The sequence below is a fragment of the Dermacentor andersoni genome, chromosome 10, assembly GCF_023375885.2.
Source record: "Dermacentor andersoni chromosome 10, qqDerAnde1_hic_scaffold, whole genome shotgun sequence".
Lineage (NCBI taxonomy): Eukaryota > Metazoa > Arthropoda > Arachnida > Ixodida > Ixodidae > Dermacentor > Dermacentor andersoni.
The window spans coordinates 52,184,212-52,198,890 of record NC_092823.1 but is presented as its reverse complement, the minus strand read 5'-3'; the positions used below and the strand labels follow the sequence as shown (position 1 = coordinate 52,198,890).

The 14,679-nt window shown below is 42.0% G+C and overlaps 1 protein-coding gene across 6 annotated transcripts in view; it reads left to right on the top strand.

The window, feature by feature from the left end:
- The window catches only part of RyR (Ryanodine receptor), a 314,977-nt gene that overhangs the window by 274,426 nt on the left and 25,872 nt on the right, over window positions 1–14,679 (top strand). For all 6 annotated transcript variants that reach the window (XM_055062325.2, XM_055062323.2, XM_055062324.2 and 3 more), the window contains 4 exons: window positions 3,540–3,693; window positions 4,653–4,711; window positions 5,546–5,690; window positions 13,022–13,108. In XM_055062325.2, coding sequence (XP_054918300.2) covers window positions 3,540–3,693; window positions 4,653–4,711; window positions 5,546–5,690; window positions 13,022–13,108 — 445 coding nt within the window. The remainder of the gene's footprint in view (window positions 1–3,539; window positions 3,694–4,652; window positions 4,712–5,545; window positions 5,691–13,021; window positions 13,109–14,679) is intronic.

The following is a 14,679-nucleotide window of genomic DNA, read 5'->3' as shown; positions in this document are numbered from 1 at the left end:
CAGTGTTGAGGGAGTACAGACAAGAATTCATTTAATGGGAGAGAACGGTTGGTTCCTGGTAGCGAATTCCATGCTTCAATTGCTTTAGGGAAAAAGCTATACTTAAAAGTATTAGTGCGTGCAAAAGATGGTGTAATGTTAAGCGCGTGATGTCTCCTACTAGAAGAGATTTTTGCAAAGGTGATATATTCATTACTGGAGAGGCGACAAGATGAGCGAATAATGCCATGATAAATGTTGAAGAATTAACGTGTCGCTGTTCGGCGAGAGATGTCAGGTTGAGTGAAGGCATGACAGACGATGGTGAGAACTCGTGGCCATAACGTCGGTAGACAAATCTAATGGCTTTCCTTTGTATGGCCTCAACTCTGTCTATTTCGTACTGTTTGTAGGGATTCCAAACGATACTACCATACTCAAGTATAGGGCGAACAACAGTTTTATATAACAGTAATTTAGTGTCGCGCGGAGAATTAAACAGAGTACGATGTAAATAACCGAGTTTTTGTAGAGCTTTAGTCGTAATGGAATCAATGTGCTTTGACCAGGACAGGTTAGTGGTGAACATGAGACCAAGATATTTATATTCAGAAACGCGTTGAATTAAATTATTATTAAATCCGTAGCGGAAAAGGAACGGGTTAGCTTTATTAGAGAAGGACATAACGACAGTCTTACGGAAGCTAATATTCATTTGCCATGTTTCACACCATTTAGAAAGTCTGACGAATGATTCACTAAGGCGAACATGCTCAGAGGGAGATGAAATGATGTCATACAATACGCAGTCATCTGCATACATTCGAATTTTAGATGATATCTCGTGTGGCAAATCATTAATATATAGTAAGAAAAGTAGAGGTCCGAGGACCGAGCCTTGAGGGACGCCTGATGACACATCCACCACCGAAGAATTGATGGAGTTAAAGCTTACAAATTGAGTGCGGTGAGACAAAAAACTTTCTATCCAGTTCACTAATTGAGGGTTGTTAAGAATGGCATTTAGTTTGGACAGTAGTTTTCAGTGAAGTACGGTATCGAAAGCTTTGGAAAAATCTATCAATATAGCGTCAATTTGAAATCCCTTATCCAGGTTAGAAGCTATGTCATGCGTGAACTCGACAAGTTGTGTTATTGTGCTAAAACCGCGTCTGAATCCATGTTGTACATTAGAGAGAATGTTATTTGATTCAAGGAATTCCATAATGTGTTTGTATATTATATGCTCTAGTATTTTGCATGAATATGGTGTTAAAGATATTGGCCGGTAGTTAGAAAGATGCTGCTTACTACCTGACTTATGTAACCTGACTGATCCTGACTGACTACCTGACTTATCAAAAAAGAAAAAAATTCAAAAGTCACCGTGCTTACGATTACGCCGCTGCCAAAAATTTGCGCTAGAAACGAAGTGGAGTACACTTGGTCCTGCAGACTTAGCTCTGTGCTTGTGTGGTGACACCAACAATATATCCGACTGTTCACGTTATGTTATAAGAATTCTGCGAAATATGTATAAGCTACAAAAGCTGCACATTACAAATGGACCAGCGCTTGCTTATACATTGTCGAAGTGAAATGTCATAGCTACTATAGTTGTACCCCATGTATCGTGTTTCTACGTATTCACTGTGATTATGTGATATGGAACCACCTTTCTACATAGATATATTTGCTTCTTTTTTTTAGCTCACCCTCAAATTTCTTACTGTTACGATTCACCAGGTAGTCAGAGGTATAAGCGGCAGTAGTGTGAATGGCAGTGGTATCCTGCAATGCTTTGTGCCACTACAACATATATGAAATGTTTTTGGGCTGCACAAGTTTTCTCGTAGAAGAAAAATAGTAAAAGGATTGCATGTTAATGTTCTGATAGAAGAAAGATAGTAAAAGGATTGCACATTAATGAATATTTCGCTGACGAACGCTTTGCACCAGCAGATAAGTGGAATATGAAAGGTTATTGCAGCTTTTTGTGCTCTCTGTACACATGATGCTTCTCAAAGTATGTCGCTTCCAATGTTGTTGCTGCTATATGCCTGTCCAGTGATCTGGTATTGCGTAAACGATAATATGTTTGTGGACAAGGTAAAACTCCGTGGCGGTATCTGCGCCATCGTGCAGAGGCTTTTTATTGATGTTCTTGTAGTTAGATAGTCATCCGCTAGCTGGTCGGCAACAAGAGCAGTGACTACCGTAAATTACAAGAGTGGCAAGCAAAAACCGCTCACAGCGCAGCGTACGAAGATCTTTCATCTTAAGCAGCTAAAGCAACCCCAATTAATTAAATTCGGAAGGAAAATATTTTATTTTGAGCAAGAAACACAAAAAACTTGATATACTAACACACATTTGATTCAAATGAAACAAGGTTTGTCAGAGTTCAGAAATTTCCAAGCAAACATTTTTTTTTGCATATTGCTAGTACATTATATAGATATATAAGAAATTTGCGAATGTATCGAAGTATCTTAAGATACAAGTGGAAAGTATTGTATTGGATACAACAATTGCAATAGTATCTTGTATCTGTATCTCAAACACTTGTTGCCCTAGTATCTTGTATCTTATGACAATACAATTAATTGCAAAGTATCTTTGCCTATCCCTGGTTAGTTTGATTCTTGGCAGCAACGGCCACATTTCAACAGGAAAAAATTCATAGTGCTCCTGTACTTTGGATTTGTGTGCATGTTTAAATGCATCTCAAGGCCAGTGGCATTAAGAGGTTAGTTGGTTACGAGAACTACAAACAGTATTAGTAAAGAACACATGTGATGCAGTGAGTAGTAAGAACAATAAAGTTCAACTAGCATGTGTGTATTGCAGTGTGATAAGGGGCGCTGCTGTGATATCTCTCAAAAACTTGCTTTAGGCATATTTTGGCCGTAAAAGAGAGATAAAAAGGCAGCGACTTGTGTTCTACACTGGCCTGTTTTGTTCCCAAGGCCGTCGATGTTGACTTTATAAAGCCCGCACCTGTTAGATAAGGATGCTGTTGGTATGTCTTGTGGGTTTGGTGAAGAGGTTGGACATCAATTGTACATGGAATGAACAGCATACATGCATTACATTGTACAAGAAATGCAGTGATATTGTTCAAATGTCATTGAGAAAAAAAAAAACTACGGTAAAGTTGTTTCTATAGCTTTTTTTTTATTGCCGAATGCATTCATTGTGCCAAATAGTAGCAATTTGTTGTTGTACATGTGGGAATCACGGTTTAACATTGTATCATGATACAATTGTTGTTACACTTGCACTTGATAAACTTAATACACTTAATTAAATTGCACTATTTATTTTTTCTCTAATGGCCTTTGTTATAAGTGTGTGAAAAAGTACAGCATATCGCTAGATGAGCAAGTTATATTATTAAGCTTTATTTTGCAGTATATCACTTTATTTCGTTCTTGTGCGCTGCATCGTCGTGTGATTTGCATGAAAAAATAGGCCATGCCAATGTTCTTGCTGCATAATTGTTGGAATGACAGCCTGACGTTACTCTGCGCACGCAATTTGCCTCTCTCCCTTGCCAGGTACTACGTGCAACCTCCAAAGTCCACACTAAGCCCCCAGTCGAGCATGGATGATGCCGACCAGACCACCGACGAGGAGACCAGCAAGGGTTCGCCGCACGAGAAGGGTTCACCCGATGGAGAGCTGCCGGATGGCCTTCCACCAGATGCGCAGGTAACAGAATATTGGAGCTGGCATTGAGAAAGTATCAAGAGAGGAACTGGCTGGTGGTTGTTTATTTTCAAGCATGCAGTGTCAAACGAAGGTACACAACATCACAGGTGGATGCAGGTGATGTTTTATAACATCACCTCCCCTTCCCCCCCCCCCCTCTCAGGACATATTGGACCAGTTTGGCTGACCTGCAAAGTGTTTTTCAACCAAAACATCCTTGTTTCTAGAGTACTGTTGCACTCGAGGTAGGGTGTGCTTGCTGGTAAGCATGAAGGGTGAGCAAAATGAATGTACCCATTCTTTTTGAAACGGAGTGTTTGTAACTTTTTGTGGGTAATGCCGTTGTAATTAAGGACAAGGGAGATGGTTTGCCGACACTTTCCCGAGTGGCATTAAACTGCTTTTACTCTTTTTCTCTTCTCCAATTAAGTTTACGATGCCGGTACTGTTTCTGCATCTGACATATCACTTCACCTTAACAATAATGATGCACCCACATAAAAAAAACTCTGGGTATGTTATGATTTTGGGAGCAGAGCATTATATGTGCGTTTAAAATTTCTTTAGAGGTTTCCTGTCATTTCCTGAAACCCCATCTCGTGAACATTACTGAACCCTCCCACCTCGGCAGCCCCCCTCTCCCAGAGGCTACTCTGGATCCACACTTGCATGGCATGCATTGTATTTTATCATCAGTCACGATAAAACGGTTTCACTTGAATAAGCATCTGCTTTTTGACAAATACCAGTGGCCAACAGAATTATTGAACCATCTTACTTTGCACTTTTGGCTGAAAGCTTGAGGGCCTTCATTCTTTTTTATTGTTGTCGTTGGGAGGACATTGTCTCGTTTACTTATTTTCATTTGATGAAAAGTATGTGTCTACAAGCTTTTCATTCAGCGTGAAGTCAGAGTAGCGTATTATCTTTTCACCTATCTTGTACGTCAACTCTTTTAGACAACGGTCCTGGATGGTGACGTCAAGACCAAGGATGCTGGCCAGGCTACTATGGATGGGTAAGCACATGCGATTGTTCATAGCACATTTTTATCGTGAAGCTCCTGCAAGAACCAACTACATTGCTAGAACAACATTAAACTAGCAACGTTTATTGCACTCCCTTTTTAAAACAGATTCGTTTTGCTGTATGAAATAGGTTACTTTTCATCTGAATACTAATTGAAGTTTTTGAATGTAGACTAGAATAAGTCATGCCATGATTGAAATGTGGACGCAAAAAGCCACATTCAGTTGAAGTTTCCTGTAAGAACTCATGAAATAAGCATGTTTTATCTTAAATAAGTCACAAATACATCATCTGCATTGATACAGGGCCAAAAAGTTATTGTAATAAGATGAATGGTGGCTCTGCTTGTAATTGTTAGGGTGAAACAAGTAGCACCTTAAGTCTCCCCATAACAATGACATTCCCATTCCATTACTGAGAAAATCTGTTTCTTGTCTAGCATCATCATGGACGACGTATACACCACTGTGGTTCTGGTTTACTCTGGTTTAGATGGGTCAATATTGCTTGCAAACATTTTGTAGTAAACAGACTACACTGTGGTATGTCACCTCTGTCCAATAACTGGGCACACCCGAGCCAGAAATTCAGCCAGGGGAGTTGTGTAGAGGGATATGGGGGATGTAGGGATATAGGGATATAGGGACATAGGGATATAGAGTGTGTAGAGGATACGGGCGTGTGTGTGTAGAGGAGAGGGATAACGGTGTGTACCCATATCCCTCAGTTACGCAACATTCAGTGCAAGCGCGCATTAGCGTACGTACGAGTGTGCAGACATTGAAGGTTGTCTGTGTGGTTCTTTGTTTGGCATGCCACGCAGGGACGTTAAGCGTGCTGCAGTGCCAACACCAGAGATGGCGGCCATGATGATGGCACCCCAGATGGCAGCGGTAGAGCCACCCAAGCCAACCGAGGCGCCACCAGTTGCCGCCATCGACTTGAGCGAGTACGGGCAAAAGATTGTGGTAAGTGGTGGGACCGCTACTTACGTGCAAAAGTACTCTACCCTTTATTTTTCTGGATTAAAGAGGCCTAACAAAGTTTTCTGTTAACAATAAAGTTAAAAAACGTTTGAGCTTGTTGCTGGCTGTATGTTTCCTGCGAACAATACTACAGCAGAGAGTCAATCTAAGCGACAAAGTTAGATATCCTGATATTAAATATTCAAGTTCTGTTCTTATGACCACTGCACCTTTGCTTGCGATACAGGCTCCATAAACATGGCTAAGCTCTTAACCACACATCAAGATCCACCACGGCTTAATGTATGTTCAATTTGACCTGATGGATTGTTTGACTAACCTGCGGGACGATCAGTGGGACACAATTTGCTGATAGTCACCCACCGCAAGTTTCTTGGCACGACTATAGATCAAGATTTGTCCATGACCAGACACATCTCGATGCTGAAGAAAAAGCTTTTTAACATTTTAACCAACATCCTGTGACTTATGGCTGGGAAATCGTGGGGAGTACTTGAAACATCTGTGATGCAGCTGTACTAGCTGTCACTCTATGTTGGATATCTGTGGTATAGTGCACTAATATTTTCAGGAATACATCTTTCTGCAATTTGCATGTTGGAGAGCAGACAAGCTCAAACACTGAGGCACTGTCTCAGACTTCCCCACTGTACATCAGTTTGTGAAATGGTTGCTGAGGCCCAATCATGCCCAGCCAGTATTTACTTTGCTAAACAGCTCCTTTGCGTATACCTCCGATATGCTGCCAAACACTAGAGTCATCACCTGCGAAACATTTTTCAAGCATGGCCAGACTCAAGTTTCCTCAAGGCAACATTTTCGCAACAGCAAATCCATGTGCTTGTCAACTTTTCCAAATTCCAAAGTACTTCGCTGTGGGCTATGCCATATCCGCAGGTCATCCTGTTTGTTCCAGAAATAGGAACACAATCGATAATGCCAACAACCACTTTTAAACAACTCACTTTGTCTTACATTTCTTGTGTTTGGATAGTGCTCTACCACACAGTTTTCTGCAACACCAGCAGTTTTACATAAACTCTTCAAGATCGCTCACACAACCTCTTCAACGTCAGTGGAAGTAACAGCTATACGTGAGGCATTATGACTCATTTGCATAAAGATACCAGGGCTATGGGCAATATTTTCAGATTCTAAGCTTTCCAAGGAGTTGGACGTCTATTGAACAGAGAAGATAACAGCCAAGTCATTGTAGACATAGCTCTGTTGTATATAAAAGCACAGGCAAAAGGTCACATGACAGTGTTTCAGTGGATACCGAGACATTCTGGAATCCTTGGCAATGAATCGCCAGATACAGAAGTAAAGCTTGCACATAAGGAATCCAAATCAGTAACCATTGTACTGTCTAGACACGACACTATGGCACTGCTCTCTACTGCAATACTGAGAGCCTTCAGTTTGCATCGGGCTAATCCTAATCCTCGACAAGATTGCCTTTCTATGCTAGACCTAGACATAGCATTCAGAATTCCATCAAAAGTAAAGTGGGACCATACGACTTTACTACAAAGACCGAGACTCAGGGCAGCATTCACGCGACGTTGTATTCACAAGACAGGCATGAAAAGTGACCCCAGCTGTCGGGAATGTGACACTCCAGAGACAGTCTCACAACCTCTGCGATTGCCCTGGTTGCAGCAGAGAATGACAGACACTTGATGCCACATTGTCTGGATTAGACAACAAACCTTTTCGTACCAGGAGATTTTAGGGCCATGGAAGAGCAGTCAGTTAAAGTGTACTGAGAGCAACATGAACACTCTGACATTTCTAACGGAGAGTGGTCTCACCTCAAGGCAGTAGACTGATATGATAGCACACTGTCCTGTTTTTTTTTTTTTCGCTGTCTATGCCCCCTGGTACTGTTTTATAGTTATATATGACAGTTGCCATGCTACTGCGACATGGGTGAGGTGTGCGCAGAACATGTATGCATATTGCATGTAGTACTTAGTTCACACACTATCATCATCGTCCACATGCTCTCTCCTTTTCCTTCTCCTCCTCCATTTCCCCTATGCAGAGTAGCAGGCCAGAGACAAAGCTGCTATTCGAAAAATCGGATAGTAGATATTCGATTTGTGAGTTGAATTATTTAGATGTTCACTTTTTGATACGGTAATATTTGGGTATTCATATACCCCTACTTAGTATATCTGATATTCGTTTTAAGCATATATTCACGATATGTGAATACCGGTGATAAACAATTTAGATTCACTCTGCTATATATCCACTCTGTTATATATCCACTCATTTACTACCGTCAACTTCCGTTAATTCGACCATGACAGGACTGACAAAACTGATCTGATTATCTGGTGAATCCAATCAATTAAGATTCATTTAGCAGTATTTGTCAGATTCTAACATGTCCCCGAATCAAACGCATGCCCGCTTTCTATGTCTACAAAGAGTAACGTAGAAATAACTTTAAAGCTAACTGTGCAGCGGTGGCGTAGAGGTAGAACACCCGCCTCGCGTGCAAGAGGTCCGTGGTTCGAATCCCGGTGCCGCGCAATTTTCCACCGGATTAAAAAAAAAAAAAAATAATAATAAATCCGCGTGTTGATGAAATTGCATAAACAGGCCTGGAGTGTGGCCTGATGCCGGTGATCAGAACCGGTAACGCACTCCCTCACCAGAGCAGGATTGGCCACCCTGGTGCAGTACTTGGCCACAACCTCCTATATGAACACTACAATCAAACCCCGGCCCTCAGTCCCCAGCAGCTGCGAAGCAACTGACCACGGCGGCGGTCAGACCTGCGACGCTGCAGAGGGTGCTAAGAATCCCTGGCTCCGGACAGGCCGCCATTGGAATATGAACCTGGCAACGTTTAACGCAAGAACATTATCTAGTGAGGCGAGTCTAGCAGGGCTATTGGAAGAATTAGAGGGCAGTAAATGGGATATAATAGGGCTCAGTGAAGTTAGGAGGCCAAAAGAAGCATATACAGTGTTAAGAAGCGGGCACGTCCTGTGCTACCGGGGCTTAGCGGAGAGACGAGAACTAGGAGTCGGATTCCTGATTAATAAGAGTATAGCTGGTAACATACAGGAATTCTATAGCATTAACGAGAGGGTGGCATGTCTTGTTGTGAAACTTAATAAGAGGTACAAAATGAAGGTTGTACAGGTCTACGCCCCTACATCCAGTCATGATGACCAGGAAGTCGAAAGCTTCTATGAAGACGTGGAATCGGCGATGGGTAGAGTGAAAACAAAATACACTATACTGATGGGCGATTTCAATGCCAAGGTAGGCAAGAAGCATGCTGGAGACAAGGCAGTGGGGGAATATGGCATAGGCACTAGGAATAGCAGGGGAGAGTTATTAGTAGAGTTTGCAGAACAGAATAATATGCGGATAATGAATACCTTCTTCCGCAAGCGGTATAGCCGAAAGTGGACATGGAGGAGCCCGAACGGCGAGACTAGAAATGAAATAGATTTCATACTCTGCGCTAACCCTGGCATCATACAAGATGTGGACGTGCTCGGTAAGGTGCGCTGCAGTGACCACAGGATGGTAAGAACTCGGATTAGCCTAGACCTGAGGAGGGAACGGAAGAAACTGGTACATAAGAAGCCGATCAATGAGTTAGCGCTAAGAGGGAAAATAGAGGAATTCCAGATCAAGCTACAGAACAGGTATTCGGCTTTAAGTCACGAAGAGGACCTTAGCGTTGAAGCAATGAACGACAATCTTGTGGGCATCATTAAGGAGTGTGCAATAGAAGTCGGTGGTAACTCCGTTAGACAGGATACCAGTAAGCTATCGCAGGAGACGAAAGATCTGATCAAGAAACGCCAATGTATGAAAGCCTCTAACCCTACAGCTAGAATAGAACTGGCAGAACTTTCGAAGTTAATCAACAAGCGTAAGACAGCTGACATAAGGAAGCATAACATGGATAGAATTGAACAAGCTCTCAGGAACGGAGGAAGCCTAAAAGCAGTGAAGAAGAAACTAGGAATTGGCAAGAATCAGATGTATGCGTTAACAGACAAAGCCGGCAATATCATTACTAATATGGATGAGATAGTTCAAGTGGCTGAGGAGTTCTATAGAGATTTATACAGTACGAGTGGCACCCACGATGATAATGGAAGAGAGAATAATCTAGAGGAATTCGATATCCCAGAAGTAACGCCGGAAGAAGTAAAGAAAGCCTTGGGAGCTATGCAAAGGGGGAAGGCAGCTGGGGAGGATCAGGTAACAGCAGATTTGCTGAAGGATGGTGGGCAGATTGTCCTAGAAAAACTGGCCACCCTGTATACACAATGCCTCAAGACCTCGAGCGTACCGGAATCTTGGAAGAACGCTAACATAATCCTAATCCATAAGAAAGGCGACGCCAAAGACTTGAAAAATTATAGACCGATCAGCTTACTGTCTGTTGCCTACAAAGTATTTACAAAGGTAATTGCAAATAGAATCCGGAACACCTTAGACTTCCGTCAACCAAAGGACCAGGCAGGATTCCGTAAAGGCTTATCAACAATAGATCATATTCACACTATCAATCAGGTGATAGAGAAATGTGCGGAATATAACCAACCATTATATATAGCTTTCATTGATTACGAGAAAGCGTTTGATTCAGTCGAAACCTCAGCAGTCATGGAGGCATTGCGGAATCAGGGTGTAGACGAGCCGTATGTAAAAATACTGAAAGATATCTATAGCGGCTCCACAGCCACTGTACTCCTCCATAAAGAAAGCAACAAAATCCCAATAAAGAAAGGCGTCAGGCAGGGAGATACGATCTCTCCAATGCTATTCACAGCGTGTTTACAGGAGGTATTCAGAGACCTGGATTGGGAAGAATCGGGGATAAGAGTAAATGGAGAATACCTTAGTAACTTGCGCTTCGCTGATGATATTGCTTTGCTTAGTAACTCAGGGGACCAACTGCAATGCATGCTCACTGATCTGGAGAGGCAGAGCAGAAGGGTGGGACTAAAAATGAATCTGCAGAAAACTAAAGTAATGTTTAACAGTCTTGGAAGGGAACAGCAGTTTACGATAGGTAGCGAGGCACTGGAAGTGGTAAGAGAATACATCTACTTAGGACAGTTAGTGACTGCTGATCCAGATCATGAGAGTGAAATAATCAGAAGAATAAGAATGGGCTGGGGTGCGTTTGGCAGGCATTCGCAGATCATGAACAGCAGGTTGCCATTATCCCTCAAGAGAAAAGTGTATAACAGCTGTGTCTTACCAGTACTCACGTACGGGGCAGAAACCTGGAGGCTTACGAAAAGGGTTCTACTTAAATTGAGGACGACGCAACGAGCTATGGAAAGAAGAATGATAGGTGTAACGTTAAGGGATAAGAAAAGAGCAGATTGGGTGAGGGAACAAACGCGCGTTAATGACATCTTAGTTGAAATCAAGAAAAAGAAATGGGCATGGGCAGGACATGTAATGAGGAGGGAAGATAACCGATGGTCATTAAGGGTTACCGACTGGATTCCGAGGGAAGGGAAGCGTAGCAGGGGGCGACAGAAAGTTAGGTGGGCAGATGAGATTAGGAAGTTTGGAGGATCAACATGGCCACAATTAGTACATGACCGGGGTAGTTGGAGGAGTATGGGAGAGGCCTTTGCCCTGCAGTGGGCGTAATCAGGCTGATGATGATGATGATGATGATGATGAACTTTAAAGCTTATACTGAACAAGGGTGTAGATCTGAGCTAGTTGGTGTGGCATCATTGTCCTTAAGGCAGGTCAAGCACACAAAGACATGGATATCGAAAAGAAGACAAACAAGGCACTCTGTCTTCTTTTCGCCATTCGTGTCTTTGTGCACTTGACCTGCCTCAAGGAAAATGATGACATTAAAGCTCCTACACAAAGTCGAAATCTAAAGTGTGCCCGATATTTTAGCAAGAAAAATGGGCAACGGGCTAATATGTGTTGCACACTTGTGGCTGGTTTCCTAAAGTCAACTTCGTCGCAGTTTTTTTAGCCTGGTTTGCATCAATAGATTAGTGTGATGCGGTAAAGCAAACAATACGAAATGCTCGACTTCAGCAAAGGTGTTTAAAAGTATTATCAAGCAATATTTGAATGAATAACCTATATAGTACCCAACTTGTGTCCTCCCCTGTAGTTGTACTTGCTGTAGTATTATTGTACACAGTGTAGGGCAAGTTTCTTTATGATATTTTCTGTGTATATAAATATTCACTTATTGTATTGATGCATTGTCATAGATGTTGCGTATGCACAAAACCAATGTATTTTCTGTTATTTTATATCAAGTTGTGTATTTGATTTACACGCATATCTTGTTGTTTTATATGCACTGGATGTGTGTGCTGCTGTGTGTAACAGGGAGCCAAGGCCCAGTCAGGTCAACCGCCTTTTGCCTTGGCTTCCCCTTTCATTTGAAAGAAAGAAACATCAAATCAAATCAAACGCCAAAAGGCATTTATCGGAGTGCACAGTGCAGGCAATATTGAGCCCAATTTTCTCGAAAAAAAAAAAAGAGGTGCGCATTAGAATCGGGTAAATACTGCAATCAGACATTGTGAGCGAAATAATTATGCTTGAAAATATTCGTAGGCAGGCTGAAAATAAGCTTTTCTGACAGGCGATGATGCGTGTTCAATGCATTCACTGTCCCTTAAGCTCCGGTGACACAGACACTAATGGGGTCGCTATTGCTGTCACCACTGGCTATTGGTGTCACCATGGGATCAGGCTCACACCTGCTGACTGGTTAAGTTTGAATTATTCATCGAAGGCTAATCTTAGGATTGAAATAACAAAAGTCGGGGCACATAGATATGCATGTGCTTGGTGGGGATTGAATTAACTGAAAAATTGAGTTAACTGAAGTTGGATTACCGGAAGCCTACTGTATATCCATGCTAGCTATATAAAGATCCAATAGTGTTTGTGTGCAATGTCTCAAGTGTTTGTGAACTGTGGAACACTGTGAAAGCACTCGCACAACACTTATTAAAACTTTGCTCCCATGACAACGGAAACTGAAGTTGATTGTTGAATGGATTTCTTATTTGGGATGCTGTAAAAGCAGAAAGAGTGAGAGTTGCAGATAGGTAATGTTCGGTACTACAGTGTGAAATAAACCTTGCCTGCTACGCAGCTGAAACGAAAAAATAGCATGCAGTTGAATTTGATAAATCACACAGGTATAGGTACAACGATTTGAACTGGATTGATGGCAAAAAAAAAAAAGAGATGCCACTTGTATTTTTGGTGAGATTTTTGCAAAATGAATCACTTTCCTTGTGTCCCCTTCTGTCTTGCAGAGCTTCCTGGCACGCAACTTCTACAACATGAAGTACATCGCACTCGTGCTAGCTTTCTTCATCAATTGCATTCTCCTCTTCTACAAGGTAACTTTTCACATTGTCCTTTGATAGGAATGCTTTTAAAGACCAACTGCAATGAAATTTCGAGCCGCACAAGAATTATAGTTTTAGGTAGGGCACATATACAGCAGAAGAGCCTCTGGGCAAAATTTTATGTTTGAAATTTGGGTGACTGCATTGTGAAAAGGCACGGAAACAGAAACGTTTATGATACTGAAACTAAAAAAAGATGTCGCTGTTACCGCTTGCCGGAAGTGACGCATTACTTAGAACATTGAGAGCTAGTACAGCTTCTCAGCGTGACCTATGAAATAAGGTGACAACAGTGACTGCCCATATGGCTCACAGAAAAGTCTCGGAAGCGACGAGCTGGGAGTTGCATCGTATCGGCTAGCCGCCTGATGTACACGTTGTTTGCTTAGGTGCTATATTAAAGGCTGCTAATCCAGAAATTGCACAATTACCAACCTTGCAACTTTGACAGGATAAGTTCAGTAGTGTGCTACTCATTTATAGCCAAATCAGCCAAAGTTAAATTTTGTAGCAGTTGGCCTCTAAGAGTGCTGGTGGCACGAAATTTTTCAGGTCATGGTATGTTGTACTACAATAGGAATTATCCTCTGTACTGTACTGAGAGCCCTTGTTTATTTGGTGAACGGTTGCTGTATTATTTATCATGGAGGGGGTGCTCAGGTGACGTCCTTTTTGCTAAAGTTTGTAGAAATGACCCAAGCCTTTGTGTCATTCACCTTGATTTCCATGACTAGTATGTAAAATCAGCATTTTATTTTATTATGCCGGGTGTTTCTACAAAGACTTTCAGTAATAAATAAAAAAGGCTGTTCTGCAATAAAAGGACAGCACCTTCAGAGACATGCCATCAGAGATGCCTACCACGGGGTGACAGATCATATGCGGTAATTACTTGCTAACTAACAAAAATCCAATATCGAACTTTGAAACTTTTAGTTTCAGCGGGCTCATCGTAATCGAAAAAAAATTGAAACGAAGTTTCCGTGCAAGCCATATATATGAACTTTTGGATCATGCAAAATGGGGTTATCCCTGGAACTGTGGCATGATAAATTTTGGCTATCATGCGAAACCGAAACTGGGAAGCTGCAATGAGCACAAAGGCATGTCCCTTGAGGCGACGTTCTGCTTACGTCACTTCGCAGCGGGCATCCAGCATGCTTCTACACTGAAGAGCATGGAAATGCAGTCCACTGGCTGCCCGCTCTCTGGGGGTAGTTTTCACGGTAGCTGCAAGCAGGGTGGGTAAGCTAGCACGGGCATTTTAGTTAGTATATATGGCTTTGCCTAATCTTTGTCCTTTTGGCTTCAAATGCACCGCGACTTTGTGAACTAAAAATTTTAACGAAAGTGTGGTTTAAGTAATATGATAAACACCTTTAAAATTGCCCAAAAGCAGGAGTTGAACACACTATGTCTAGTACAGAAGCCTGATATTCATGCCCTCACAACGCGGATGCATGCATCGATAAGCGGTACAAGAAATTTCTCATGTGCAAGCAAGCGTGTTGAGGCATGTGGCACGTTTCGATTCGGCCTAGCAAGGGCACACTTAGAATGCA